This window comes from Camarhynchus parvulus, chromosome 7 (assembly GCF_901933205.1).
Source record: "Camarhynchus parvulus chromosome 7, STF_HiC, whole genome shotgun sequence".
Classification (NCBI taxonomy): domain Eukaryota; kingdom Metazoa; phylum Chordata; class Aves; order Passeriformes; family Thraupidae; genus Camarhynchus; species Camarhynchus parvulus.
The window spans coordinates 22,675,064-22,690,111 of record NC_044577.1 but is presented as its reverse complement, the minus strand read 5'-3'; the positions used below and the strand labels follow the sequence as shown (position 1 = coordinate 22,690,111).

The following is a 15,048-nucleotide window of genomic DNA, read 5'->3' as shown; positions in this document are numbered from 1 at the left end:
GGGAAGGTGTCTGGACCCCAAATATTGGAAGCAGGAGACAGATATCTCTGTCTGGGAATGGTGGTTGTGGTGCCTGGGGGTGGCACAGCAAAAGGACCCAGCTGAGCGGGTCCCCAGATGGGAGTCTTGGGACCAGGAGGTTGGAGGTCACCCCCAAAACCAGGCTGCTTTACTCTTGGCAGCAGGGCCAGAGCAGACATTTCCATCCATGAGGCAGGGCAAACCCTTTCAATTTCCTCCCAAAGCCACAGTAACGGTCCCAGCTTGAAGCCAACATATTTTTGCTGTCGATAAGTGCCCAAGGAGGCTGGCAGGGGTGAGGGGTGCAGGCAGAGATTAAACCCAGGGCAGATAACCACCATGAGGCCCCAGAGCAGGCAGCATGCTCCACTCCTACCCTGTGCCCTCACTCACTTGGGCTCTCACACTGCCCTCAGAGCTCGCAGGTGGTCATCCCCTACACTCCCTTTTCAGGTGAGACCCCTGCCCAGCCCAGGGCCCCATGTGAGGCACGGATATTGCGGCACTGCCAGGCTGCCGAGCCTGAGCTGAAACCCTGCCAGGGCCTCCTCTCCCCGGCGCCTGCCCCAGCAAGCCTTGGCACACGTCTGGAGCAAAAAGGAAGGGCTGCTGCACCGGCCCCAGGCTATGCCAGTCTCCCTGCTGCCACGTGTCTGCTCTGCCTGCTGCCACGGCACCACCAGGCTGGGGACGGGGCAGGGGAGCTGCTCTGCTGGCAAGATGCTGCCTGGTAGGCACCCTCGTGTCATGCTTCCCAAACCTCTTGCTGGGCATTGCCCTGCTCCAGGTGACATCCCAGTGCCCTGGTGCCCCCAGAGCCCAGCCATGGCCTGGGGCAGTGTGGCAAAGGACTGTGGCTGTCTGCTCAGTGCCCCCCACCCACTCTCCCCAGGACAGGGTGAACGGAGATGATGCATCCAGCTGTTCTCCTTGTGTCCAGAGAGGACAGGGTGGGAACAGCCTGCGTCGCCCTGGCCCCAGCAGATTACTAAAGGCCCCTAGGACAGACAATAGTAGAGGGTGACAATAACAAGAGCTCAAAGGCACGGCCTTGGGCGCCCCGAGCCAAAGGCACATCTGGTACAGCCATCTCCGGGTGTGCAAGAAACCGCGCCAGCTCTGGCCAGGGAGGGAAGGCCAGGGGACCCCAGAGCCCTGGATGGTCACGTCCTATCTGCCTGTCCCTCTCAGCAACCCTGCAGGCCTCTCTTCTCTGAAAGCTCCAGCTCCAGGAGTCCTGTGATAGTTAGGCTGCTCCAACTTTTGCTGCTCAGCTGTGGGATGCCCTTCAGCCAGCAATGGCGGGGGGAACAGCACCAAAATGGGGGTGCCCTTACCCCAAGCTCAGGACCCACGTGGTTTTGAGGGTGGAAGATTCACATCCTGAAGCCCCAGGACAGAGAAAGCCCCATACCCAGAGCAGGATGCTCCAGCATCCCCAGAGCCCTGGCTGTCACCCTGGCTCACAGTGGAGGTGTCTCTTACCAGCTCATAGTTGCCAGTGGGGGAGCAGGGGGTCACAGCCTGCAAGGAAGCAGAAGAGAGCCAGGATTAGTCCCCGTCCAACACAGGGCCCCGGAAGAGGCTGGAATGCAGCATTCACCCCCCACCCATGCCACAGGGAATACAGCACCCAACCAAGGAAATGACAGGGGCATCCATGGATCCATGGCCTTGCCACCCCAGGCAGGAGCAAAGGCATCATCCCAAAATCAAGGCTGGCAGTGGGAGCAGGCTCATGGCCATGGCAGCTGTGCCATTCACCCTTGGCCAGGGAGCCAGGACAGCCCCAGCGCGGGTGGGCATGGCGAGCACAGCATGGCACAGCGCAGGGCGGGCGCCTGGTGCCAAGAGCAGCTCCTGGAACAAACCCCAGCCCAGCCTCGTGAGCTCCTGCAGTCGCCAGCTGAACAGCCCAGCTATTGTTACCTTAATTACCAGCGGCAATTACTGACAATTAACCTTGGGTTTTGTGTGCACCCCAAGCAGCAGCATGCCAGGGTGGGAGAGGCAGTGCCTCATAGGTGCTGGGGCAGCGGGCACAGGCACTCCAGCTCTGTGCTGGCCCAGAGGTGCCAGCAGTAGTGGGAGGGTGTGATTCGGGGCATTTTGTCCTCTACAAATCCCACCAGGAGCAGTGACCCGCAGTAAGCCATCCCCTGCCCCATCCCAGGATGGAGCCAAGATGGCAAACACCACTCACGGGCTGGTCCCCTACCATGGCAGCATGGGGACCCACTGCACCCCACTCCACCTCTCCTGCCACGGGCCATAAAAAGAAGGATTTGCCCCAAGCACCCCACTTGGAGCACCCCTATCCCATCCCATCCTGGTCTCCAGAGCACGATGCCCAGTGCCTGCTCCCCTCCCCAGCTGCCAGCCTGTTCCCATCCCATCTCACTGTTTTCTTCAGGGGTTCCTCCTCCTCCCGCTCCCTTCCCCTGCGCATTATTATTATGATTTTATTCTAATGCAGAAACGCTTCCATAAAAGGCCCTTTTCCCTGCCCCGCGGCGCTGGCCCCGCGCCAGCCTCCCTGGAATGTTCTCCGGCAGCGGCAGCAAGCCGCTGCTGCGGACCGAGCCGGCGAGAGCTGTGCCGAACCGTGCCCCGCACGCTGCCGCCGTGCTCTTCCCCCGGGGATGGCTCAACGAGCGCCCCTGACCCCTGCCCAGCCCCAGTTACAGGGCCAGAGAAGGGGGGAAATGCGCAGCTCCCCCACAATGGGACACACTGGTCCCACAGCCAGGTAGGGTCCATGCCCAGTCCTCCTCTACTGTCAGCATGAGGAAGTTTGCAGGCTACAAATGCACCTCTGGCTGGAAAAGGGAAAAAACTGGGGTGCCTGGGGTTGCATTTCCCTGGCCTTAAGGATTCTCTGATGTGTAATACGGGCTTGTGCTCACCCGACACCACTCTTCCCATCCAGAGGAGACAGCAGCTCAGGCTGTACGGCACTCTCGCATCCCAGAAAGGCAGTTTTACAAGGACTGCAGGAATGTAAAGCTGTTTCCCTCTCTTAAGCTTGGCTCAAACATGCCCCCAGTTCGAGAAGAAGAAGGAAGACCCTGTCCCAGACAATGGACCCCTCCCTAGGGAAGTCCAGTTCCCGACCTAAAGGTGTGTGAGCACCCCTCCTGCCCCACAGGACCGGCGAGAGGATCACTCTGTACAGCCCTGCAGCGACCCCCAGAACAGCCACTATCTCTGTCCTCAGCGATTCCTGCATCCCTCGGTGCAGGGAGGGGTGGGAAAGGCAGGGGGACCCGCACACCCCTGGTCCAGGCTTCGCTTTGCCGTGGCAGACACAGCGGCCTTTCTTCTCCCCCTCTCCGGTGTTTGCATTCCTGCCGGCTGGCCCCCGCCGCCGACCCCGCCGCCCGGCAGCCCTGCCCAGGAATGCGAGGAACGAGGCGCAGCAGGGCTGCCGCCCACCCCACCAGCCCCCCATGGCCCCCCACCCGCCCACTCGGCCCCCCAGGTCGCAGCCCCATCCCTCCCAGCAGCCACATCCCACGAGCTGCTGCCTCGAGACCCGAGTTTTGCCAAGCAGAAAAATCACTTTCCCAGTAAATGAGGCCCCGTGGCCAGGAGTGATAGGAGTCTCTGATGTCTCATAAAGGGTTGGGCACACCCTGCAGCCTTCCGCCGCAAAGCGATGATGGGCTCCCTCGCTCATCACCAGCTGTCACTATACCTAGAGAAACTCGACACCCTTGACATGTTCAAGCCCAGAAATAAACACCTGGCTGGCAAACCCCTGACAGTCCCTGGCCACATCACCATAGTGCAGAGTAGCTCATGAGATCCCTCTTCCTCCTAACCCCTCCAGCTGCAGCTGAGGGACTGACCTCTGCACCTCAGATCCCGACAGGACTTCAGCACCATTTCACAAGAACTGAGTGAGGCTGGAGGAATGCAGACATCCACCTCCTATCCAGGGATGAGACACCTCAGAGCCTTCTCCATGCTGCAACCCCTGCTCACACCTCCCTCCCTCAGCACCTCCTTCCTCTCCCTCTCCTCCCTCGGGATAACAACCCCTGCACCCATGGAAGTGCCCAGGGGCACTGCCAGGTCCTGCTCCAGCAGAGCATCACCATAGGTTGTAGCCCCAACCTGCAAGATGCCAGCAGGGCTGGGGGAAAACAAACCTCCATGGAGGGGCGCTGCGACTCTGGAACGGGCTGGATCAGTGCAGCACCGGAGTCTCCCCGGCCGGGCTGCTGGAGCCGGGCGAGCACTGGCCCACAGCCCACAGCATGGCCCGGCCGGCTGCCGCTGGGCGATCCAGGCCCATCTCTGACGCATATCCCTTCCTTTGGGTGGCGGTTTTTGTTTTTCCCTTCCCCAGGAGCTCCGATAAACATTCCGGAGCTGGACGATATCCGGGCTGGTGCTGACCCTTGCTATGCCAGGAGTAGACGCAGCACCAGCCACCCTGGCCCTCACACAGACCCCCGCACACCAGAGATGCTTCCTGTGGCCAGGCACTGAGGTGCTGGCAAGCCAGCCCAGCTGGTGTGGTTGAGCTGGAGACACGCTGTCAAAAGGGACACTGACATCCCAGCCCCTTCCAAAGCAAGCCAGATTCATGGTCCCACTATTTAGAAAGAATGTGGACCCCAAGAGAGGACATCAAGGCACCCTACTCCTTCCAGACCTGTAAGTGGTTCCTCTGCCCAAGCCACCCTGTGGTCTGGAAATGCAGTCGGTCAAAGAGGAATGTGACTCAGTGGCCACATTGGCATCCCACAGGACAATGCTTGGGCAGCAAAAATGCCTGCTCAGCCCATGTGATCCCACCTCGTGGGGTCCCACATCACCCCATGAGGGAGGGACCACTTCCTCCCAAGCAAGTTCATCTCAGCTCTGTGCCACTTACATCCCAGCTGGGCTGTGAATCACTTCCCCACACACCCCACGATTCTCTGCTCACCTCGAGACCCTGACTCCAGTGAAGGGGATCCCAGGGACAGCCACAGGCCACAGCAACTTCCCCAGCCATTCCCAGAGCCTCTCCGCTGTTTACCAGTCCCTCCAGCCCAGCCACAGCCACCAAGCCCTGCGGAGCCCTCTATTAGCCACCATGTGGGGCAGTGTGAGCTGCCATCAGGCACCTCACAGCAAAAGACACTTCTGGGGGACAGGTTGGCAGCACCAAACTGGGGATATTGGGGAAGGATTTTCCCTCTCCAGCACCCCTGCTCCCCATTGCAGCTGCAGCATCCTTCTCCCCTGCCAGGCATAAGGGACTGCGGTGTCTGTGCTGTGGTCACCCCCCTGCCCTGCACAGGGGTCAGGTACCTTCTGCCCACACCACGTGCTGGCTGCTCCTGCCCTCACATTTTTTGCAGCTCTGGCAAAACTCCTGTTTATGCAACATGTCCCCGGCAGGAGGACGGCATGTTTCCATGCACACCCGCTCCCCCCCTCTCCAGCTCCACCCTGCCCAGCACAGCCCCGGCGTGTGAGGCACAGGGCAGCCACACAGAACCCCAGACCCCTGGCACGGGGGTCCCTGGGAGAAGGCAGCACCCCGTGCACCCTACAGCTCCTCTCTGCCCCCACCAGTGCCCAGGGGTGCTGCTTTTGGGACTTCTTCCATCGGGTGGGGGTAACTGGCAGAAGCGCCGAAGGGCAGGGAGCGGCTTGGCCGGCGGCTCAGGGTGAGTCAGACTGGGCTGATGCTGGGGCACAGAGGTCCCACCGCTCCCAAGCTTCCCTCCAAGCATCCCCAGCCCACCCTGCAGCTGGGTCAGGGACTGTCACTCTGCCATCCTCTCCATGCCTGGATGCCTGGACAGCACCCGTGCCAGAGCAGAGACCATTCTCCAAAAGGTGCACCAGGCAAAGAGCCATCACTCAGGATGTCCCCTGAACTGGGACAAACGCTGTCTCCTGTCTCTCCCCTGGTATGTTGATGAGGAGCCGCCCTGTGGCCCATCCCCGCCAGGAAGGCGGCAGCAGGACCAGGACAGAGGTTACCCAGTACACACAGCCCTGCAAATCAGGGATGAAATGCCACAGGGGACACCAGCCATTCCACCCCACAGTGGCCACGGGGGCCACCCCTGGCACCCCATGACACCCTGGGACACACAGCGCACTGGGACAGTAACAGCCCACAGCAGCCCATGGCTGGCCTGGCCAGCAGCCCTGGCACAGGGGTATGGGACAGGACAGGAAAAACAATGTACAGAGAAGCTTCAAGGGGTTGCAGTGGAGGCAGCTGCACCAAAATAGCCCTGGTTTCACCCAAATAAGGGCAGGTCCCGGCTCCGGGGCGGTTTCAGCAATCAGCCTCAGTGCTGCCAAGTGCAGATGAGGGGAAGGGGGAGAAGGTAGCATCCCTGACTCTGTCTGGGGAGAGAAGGGTGTTTTTGGGGGTCAGGAGGAGGACAGAGATGCCTCCACATGACCGGCACAGGAACTGTCCCTACTTTGCTTGCAGGCGCTGGCTCGGCACAGGGCCGGCCACAGGCAGGGATGTGCTGTGCTCCAGTGCCTAAAAAGGCAACATCTGGAGGCAGCAGGTCTGGATCCAGCCCCACGGGCCAGCACGTGCCTGCCTGGCTCTGGCCCCACAGCCCCAGCCCTGCCCTGCTCTGCCCCCAGCACCACACATGTGTGCTGCCACCCCACTGCGGGGACACCCCTCAGCCCAGAGCCATGGGGACCCCACAACCAGCCTAAGGAAGAGCATGGGGTCACTGCTGCCCTCTGCACCAGACTTCCTCCAGAAAAAGTACCAGGACTCCCCAACCCCCTCACCGACTCCCCAGAGCCAAACCAGACACCAGGATTGGCCAGGGAGCAGCTTCTGCACCAGGGAACAGAGTCACACCAGGACTGGCTGGGACAGACTCTGCTGCAGGGGGTTTCACCAGGACAGGTCCATGAACAGGCTCTTACATTGGACTGGTCAATGCACGGATTCTTACATGAGATTGGGCAGCAACTGGATTCTCATCTGGGGCTGGTCTGTGCGTGGATTCTCACCCGAGATCAGTAAATGCACGGATTCTCACACAGGATTGGCCAGCACATGGATTCTTACACGGGATTAATCACTCGCCAGACTGTCCCATAGGACTGGTCAAGCCCTGCATTCTGACAGGGGATTGGTCAGAGCACTGACTCTCATGCAGGATTGGCCAGAGCAGTGATTCCCACACAGGACTGGCCAGCGCTCGGATTCTCACATGGAACTGATCAACAAATGGATTCTGACATGGAGCATGGGCACTCCAGTGGGACTGGTCAGCACACCAGCCTGGCAGCAGGCTGTGCCCCACCCTGAGCCCAGGGCAGGATCCTTCCCACAGATCCACTCTGGCGAGCATCAGGCAAGCCCTTTTCTGTGCACTCAGACCCCACTGCACGCTTTTGGCAGCCTCACAGCATCTGCCAGTGCCCATGGGTCTGGGACCCACCTCGAGGGGTGGTTCAGGTGCCAAAATAAGCTCTGGCTGCCCCGAGGGGTCTTAGCCCCCCAGTACTGAGCCCTACTTGTGAGAGTAGCAAAGGCCCAAGGCAGAGGGAGACTGGAGTCTGTGCTGTGTCCTCACCCTGCAGGACAGAGCTGAAAACACTACAGGGGACCTGAAATGCTGAGCAGCACCTCCAAAACTGGTGTCCCCCCAGTCCGTAGTTTTGAGGAGATGAGGGAATAGGAGGGAGACGTGGAGACAAACATACACTCCCCCTACCCAGGAGCTGTGCTGTGGGACTGCTTTCTCTCTTGTGTCCCAAAACCCTTCAGGGAAGCTCCAATGCTGATCAGGGTCTGCTGGCACTGTGACCAGATACCCCCGGGATGGGCTCTCACAAGGCTAGAATGCAGATAGTGGCAAAGCAAGGAGGGTTATCCAGGGCATAAGCAAATGGATCCCCCTGCAACTCGAGACCCCAGAAGGACACATGGGAGAGCACAGCTCCAAGGCCCAGCACCTTGCCTGCGGCCAGCAGGATCACTAAGAAGAGGCTTCGTTAGAGCGGGTGAGAGCTGGAGGCTCCTTTCCCACCGATACACTTTCCCTGGGGGTGGCTCCAGTCAGGACACACGCTGTCTTCCCAGTGCCATCATGCTGTAGGAACACGAGGTTCCAGCTTGGATGCCCCCAGAACGCCCAGACTCAAGTGCCATGAGCACCCAGGGGGTGCAGCCACTGTCACCCCAGTGTCCCTGCCAGCTGTCCCCCAGCACACACACCGGAGTCACCCACCCACCGCACCAGGGCTGACGCCAGCGCCGAGCGGGCTCAAGCGCCCGGGAACGGAGCACTTCTCTTTTTTCCCTTGTTTTCCCCTTAAACGCAAGCGGGCTGATGCCTCCCTCGCTCGGTCGTTTCCTCTCCCAGCAGCACAGCCCAAAAACATCTGCGCTGGGACCTGCCCTGACGGAGTTAACCCTCTGCGGGCCCGGCGGCGCCGAGGGGCCGGGGATCCCTGCCCGGGGGGGGCGGCCGGGGGGGCTGGCAGCCGCCGGGGCTGCCTCGCCACTCATTAACCCGGAGTTTAACCATTGACGGTCCCGCCGGCGAGGGGGGGTTAACCCGTGGGCTGCCAGGGTGTCCCGGCCGCGGGGCAGCCCCCCACGGTGTCCTCCCCGCGGGGTGACAGGAGCCCGGCATCGCCCCCCCGGCTGCGGGGCGGGAGCGGGGTGCCGGGGGCGGACCCCGCTTTCCCGCGCACTCCTCGCTCCTCGGGGACGTGTCCCTACGCACTTCGGGGAGGCCAGGGGGGGACGCAGAACCCAGCGCCTGTGTGTCCCCCTCCGGAGCACCCTGAGAGTCACCGGCCCTGGCGAGGCGGGGAGAGGGGCACGGGGGACGCGGCCCCGGAGCCGCTCACAGGTCCCTGCCGGCAGCAAACCGGCCCGAGCCCCCTGCCCGAGCCCTCCTCCCTGCGAGCACCGCATCGCCCTCTTCAAGCCCCCGCACCCCGAGACCCCTTCTGATGACAGACAGCTGCGGATCCCCCTAACACCGGGGGGCAGCACCCCCCCTCCACGCACCACCCCATCACCGCTCGGATATCACGCGTGGCCCCCGCCCCCGGGAGAGATGACACCCCCTCCAGCACCCTCCCGCCCGGGGGGCCTGGGGACCCTGCGCCCTCACCTCCCGCCCGTACCTGGTTCATGACGCTCCCGAAATCCATCCGGGGTCTCGCCTGCCTACATCCGAGAGGGACGGCACCGCAGCCTCACCTGGCCCGGGGGGCGCGGGGGGCGGCCGGAGGGGCCGCGGGGGGCAGGCGGGAGCCCGGCGTCGCCCGGGCGGGCAGGAGTGAAGGCAGACTGCAGGCAGAGCCCCCCTCCCTCCCCGGGCCAAGCCTGGAGAAGGAAGGAAGGAAGGAGGGAGGGAGGAGGGAGGGGAGGGAAGGAGGGGGAGAGCCGAAGGGTTTCGCTCCCCAGAAGCGGGACCCCGGCGATGGAGGGGCGCGGGGAGGTCCCGCCGGCTCCCCGCTCCCCTCCGCACCCCCGGGGCGGCCGGGGGCTGGGGAGCCCGGGGCGCCGGCCCCGGCCCTGGGGAGGAATGGGGTCCCGGTCGACTTTTTCCACCGCTCCTCTCCCTTCTCTCGCTTCTTCTCCCTCTTTCTTCTCCTCTTCCCTCTCCCCAGCTGCACGGCGCGCTCCAAGTCCGGCCCCGCTCCGCTCCCCTCGCCTCCCCCAAAAACGCCCTTAAAGGCAACCGGGAGCCTGACTCGAGCAGCTGGCCCTGGGGTAGGGGTGCCGGCAGGTGGGCAGACCCCCGCCCCCGACAAAAAAAAAAAAATTATCCCCCCCACACCTCGGCCACCTCCGCCTCCCAAGCCCCGGGCAGCCGGTGCGGAGGGGCCGCAGCGGGCGGCGGGGTGCAGCGGGGTCGGGGCCTTATCGCCCCGCGTGACGCCACCGGCGTCCCGGTGCCCTTGGCGGGGGGTGGCAGGGACTGGTGTGTGGGGCCCTGCTTGGGGCCTGCCTGGCACCCCCTGGCACAACTTGGTGCCCCCCTGCCATATGCGGGACCAAGTGCCCAACTAATGATCCTTGGGTGTCCCACACCCCCAGCGCTGGAGAGGATGTGAAGATTTATCAGCCCGCCTCTCGACTAAAAATCAAAGCCAAAATGCTGGAAAAGCCCCGTCTGTCCCTTAGCACCTAAGGTCATGCCAGTCCCAGCTTGCCTGTCCCAAACCTGGAGTGTGCCCAGCATCCCCCTGGCCTTCCTCCTGTCTCCCCTCCTCCTCCTTCCTTCTCCTCCTCCTCGGGGGGCTGCATGTTGATGGATGGAGCCCCGGTCTCCCTTGCTGCCTCTGGGGCAACCCAGCCCCAGCCCTGCTGAACAAGCAAGTGCTCAGTGCCAGGAGATCCCCCAGCAAAGAGGGGAAGCCCACCAGCAGCAGCCCAGAGAGTGGCGAGCTGGCCAGGGAGGCGGTGAGCCAGGCAGCCGGCCCAGGGCTGTTGACATTTTCTCACCCAACGCCTCCCCGTTCCTGTTTGCATTTCCGTCCTGAAGCCGTGGGCTCAGCCAAAAGGCTGGAACTGGCTCAGCTGGAGCGGTGCAGGACCCCAACACCCCTCCTACCCCACCACCCCTTCAAAAGTCACCAGGGAGGGGTCTGTGCTAAGGGGCTCTCCCATTGCCCACCTGCAAGCCCCCTAAGGGACACCACCCCTGTGAGTACACTCCAGCTCAAGGAGATCTTTCCCAGTCCCCCCATGCCTCAGCTTCCACAGCAACCCAACAGTGCCATGGGATGGGAGCACCAAAAGGCGCTGTGGGGACCCTTCCTGCTGCCAAGGACAAAGCACCAGAGCCAAACATTTCTAGAGAGCATCTCCTCATCCCCCTCCCAGGCAAGCACCAGCCAGCCCTTCTGCCCTCCCCAGCACCCAACAGGACAGGGTCAGATCCCAACAGCCCCCACTCTAGAGACAAAACCCCATGGCCAGGATCCACTGACACCCCTAAACAAGTCCCACCATCCCCACAGCCCACAAAAACCAGGCATCTCAAAAAGATGGGAGTGCTGCCACAAGGATGGAGGGGCAAAGAACATCCTGCACCAGCAGTGCACAGCATGGACCCCAGCCCAGCTCCAGCACAGACCCCTGCACAGGCCCCAGAGCCCAAACTCCTCAGGAGGAGGCCACAGGATGGCTCCCAGGCCCTGGGAAACATCAGCAGAGAAGAGCTGGGGCCAGATGGGAAAGTATCAGCAACTGAATGGGATGGAAATGAGTGGGTGAGCAAAGGGTACTGATAGCTCATTCCTGTCCTGGTCCCCGGGGCAGTGACAGGAACTGTCCCCTGGGGACATGACGTGTCCCTTTCACAGGACACAGCCAGAGAAGTCCTGACAACATCCTTGAACTACAGCTGCCAAAGTATCTCCCAGAGCCATAGGGTCAAAGTGCCAGTGGGAGCAAGTCCAGCGGTCTGCAAAGTGGCTCCAGTGACTCCCAGCCCCCCAGACAAACCACCCCTCACATGAAACAGCTCCTCCGTGACCCAAAACAAACACCCTTGAGCACCATTACCCCAGATGTCAGTGGAAGAAAGGAGACCTGGTGACCAGGCACCCAGGTATGGTTCGTCTCCAGGGATTAAAGGACACAGGAGGTGAGCCCCAGTGCAGGGTCTGTAGAGCCCCTCTTGAGCCACACTTTTCAGCTGTTTTGAGATCACTGCCACCTCTTGGAGGGTCCTGGCAGTTCCCAGGGACCCAGCACCCTTCCCAGGGCAGGTATCAGGAGGAGCGGCCATGGAGGGGATGCAAACTGGTCTGAGAAGGGAGAAAACCAGTGGGAAATAAGGTGGACCTGGACCCTGCTTCCCACCATGACAGGGCTCTGGGAAGATGGATGCAGCCCTAGGAGCTGCCAAGGAGGGAGGCTGGTGGTCCCTGCTGCCTCATCTGACACCTCCCAGGCCAGTCCTGGCCCGTGCTCAGCAGTGCAGCGAGCATGAGCAGTGTCAGCATCCCCTCTCCCCTGCCCATCCTCTCCGTGCAGCACCCCGAGGGTGCAGGGAAGGGCCCCAAGTCCTCCCAGCAGCGGAGCCGGCCCCCCACCGGAGCTGAGAGGCCGAATATTTGGGCAGTGACGTAAAGAAGGGGGAAAAGGAAAGAGGCAAAGGAAAAAAAACCCAACCAAAACCCCCTCCAGGATCTGCCACACAAATAGGACCTGGCACAGCACCGGGGCAGGGCTGAACCCCACAGCTCCCCATCCCTCCACCGCAGCTGTGCCCACACCGGGGTCAAGGACATATTCCTGCTCCACTCCTTCCCTCCCCCGCCCCGCCCCCTCTGTTGTGGAGACCAGGGGTGCTGCTAATTACCTGTGCCAAAGCACTGGGGGGTGGCTTTGAACGGGGCCATCAGGGGCAAGGACCTGACGGGCAGCTCCCCTGTGACCAGTACATCATCCCTTCAGAGCACGGGGAGGAAGCAGAGTGGCTGGGGCAGGGAGCAGGGACCGTGCAGCCACAAGGCACATAAACAGAGTCTTCCATAGCTGGGACATGGATGTCCCCTCCTTGCAGCCCCCAGGAACCTGCAGTACACAGCTTGGCCATACCCCCCAACACTGCCAGGGCCCCTGGCCAGGGCATGGCTGCAGGGTGGCAATCACCAGGGGTCAAGCCTTCCTGGAAGTGTCCAACCACGCCTTGCCTCAGTTTCCCTTCCTAGTTCTGGCTTGCTTAACAAGCAGGGGGTATTCCCAGCACCAGCTGAGGGGTGGCACATCCCCTCACCCCCACCACCACCCCCTGCCATGGCTTCTGCAGCCATCCAAGGGCCCGTCACCGCCGCGGGCACTGGGAGCGATTGCTCTGGCCGGGACATGCCTCGCTGCCCGGCCCTGGCCCTGCTCCAGCCCCCGGTTTAATGATGGACAAACCTGCCCCCCCGGAGTCCCATCACAGGGGGCACTTGAAAAACAACCCAGGCCTGGCACCAGGCCAGTGGGGATGGATGGCAGTGAACTGGGAGCACATGCATGTGACCACCTGCCTGTGTGTGTAGCGTGCTCACGCACACAGATGGATGTTCTTGCACACACATGCATTTCCTGCACCTCATGCCCTCGTGCATGCATCTGTGAGCACACACAGTCACACACACACACGTTCACATACACAGGCACACAAACACGTGTGTGTGGCATGGCTCCAATGCACACTTTCAGCTCCCTAGGGAGACTCACTGGGGGGACAACTCCTAGACCCCTTGGCCTCATGCTATGCAATGTGCCTCAGTTTCCCCTCTTGGCACAGCCCAGCACCCCCACTCCCCCAGCACTGCTGGGCCCTTGTGTGGCAGGCTGGAGCCTGGCCAGGCCCAGGGACTGGCACTGGCGCCATTTCCCAGAACCAAGCACCAGCAATCGCCAGCCGATCCGGCAGCCAAACGCCACAGCGCTCCCTGTCCCCCAGCCAAACCATCCATTGTGGGGCCAGCTCCCTCTACGGGAAGCAGCACAGGCCCCCATCTTTTCCCAGCCTCTCCAACCAGCATCATGGCAAAATCTGGCCACAGTCAGAGTGAAGGCATCCCGGGGGACGGAGACACTCCTAGGATATCCCTTGATTTGGGACATGCCTGCATGGCCCCACTGCTCAGAGCATCCTCGGTCAGAGAGCAGTGTCACCACTGATCCTGGCTGTGCCACTGCCAGCACACGCCACCCACGACACAGGCTCACCCACGCCTGAACGCAGGCACAGAAGTACTGCACCCCACACCACGTTCCCTGCCTCCTGCTGCCCCCACACAGGGCTGGGTGACTCAGTTTCCCCGCTTTTCAAGGGAAGATACACCCCCGCAGCTTTGGGCAGGCAGTTTTGGTGCAGGGAGGGAGGGAGGGGCAGGCTGTGTGTGTCACATACATACCAGTGTCCATCCATCCAACCGTCCCTCTCCAAGAGAGGGAGGGAGGTTTGCTAAGCAAGGAAAAATCCCTCAGCAGAGGCACAGGGCGCAAGAAGGGCCTTACATGGGCATGGGAACAGAGTTGTGCTTCCCAGCTGATGAGTGTGCAGCTGCCCTGGCCCCTCCACAGCCACCCACGGGCACCAGCATCACTGCCAGCACAGGGCAGTGTGTTCCAGCACTGTTGCCCCGCTGTCTTTCAGGCAGGATGGAAACTTGAGGGATGCAGGTCACTGCCAGGGCACAGGTCCTGCCCTCCCTGCTACAGCTCTGCCTGCTCACTGCCTTCTCATGGAGGGGGCACTCACTAGCACCCCAAAAGCTCCCAGGCATCCCCAGATACACTCCAGTGCCCCCCTCCCCTTATCCCCATCACACCCGTGGTACCCCCTGGCACCCCACACTGATTACCAGGAGTACAACTCTTCACACCCCACCCACACCCCCATCTCTCCCCCTCCCCTATGCCTGGTCCATTTGAGGTTTTAAGTGGGGGCTTTCCTCCCAGGATGCAGCTGGCTGGGAGCTGGCCGTGCTATGGGGCAGAACAAAGAGGTGGAGCAAGTCCCAGGGAGGTAAATGTGGGGACCAAAGAGCAGACACTGCCAGTAGCATGGTGAGGCAGACTCCAGGGCCAGGAGACATCAGAGTCAGTGGACACCAGGACTTTGGCAGCATATCCAGGGCAGGAAGAGGAAGCACTTCAGGGTGCAGCTTCCAGCACTTTGGGGGGCATTCATCTTCCCTCTCCAAAGTATCCTGGAGGTGCAGGGGTTAAACATGAGGGACTTCAGGTAAACAAGAGGCCATTTTTGCTCCATGCCAAGCCCCCTCCCCACGTGCACCCTCCTCGGAGACCCTACAATAACAGGCTGGCGTGTGAGTCAGCTGGCCATCTGCCCGACCGGAGGAGCCCCTCCCTGGGCGCTGGCCCAAAGGAGCTCTGCAGAAGGCCCCTGGCCCTGGCCCCATGCACGCTCCCCCCAGCAGCAAACCCCTCGGCTAGCTGGCCCCACCGAGGGGGCTCCAGCTTCCAGCGAGCGTGGGAAGGGTGATGGAGGCTAATGAAATGCAGCCGGCCGAGAGAGCGAGCCCCGGGCT

General features: G+C 62.0%; 1 protein-coding gene across 1 annotated transcript in view; it reads right to left on the bottom strand.

The window, feature by feature from the left end:
* The window catches only part of TNS1 (tensin 1), a 69,467-nt gene that overhangs the window by 44,978 nt on the left and 9,441 nt on the right, over nucleotides 1–15,048 (bottom strand). The window contains 1 exon segment of the mRNA XM_030951899.1: nucleotides 1,507–1,545. Coding sequence (XP_030807759.1) covers nucleotides 1,507–1,545 — 39 coding nt within the window.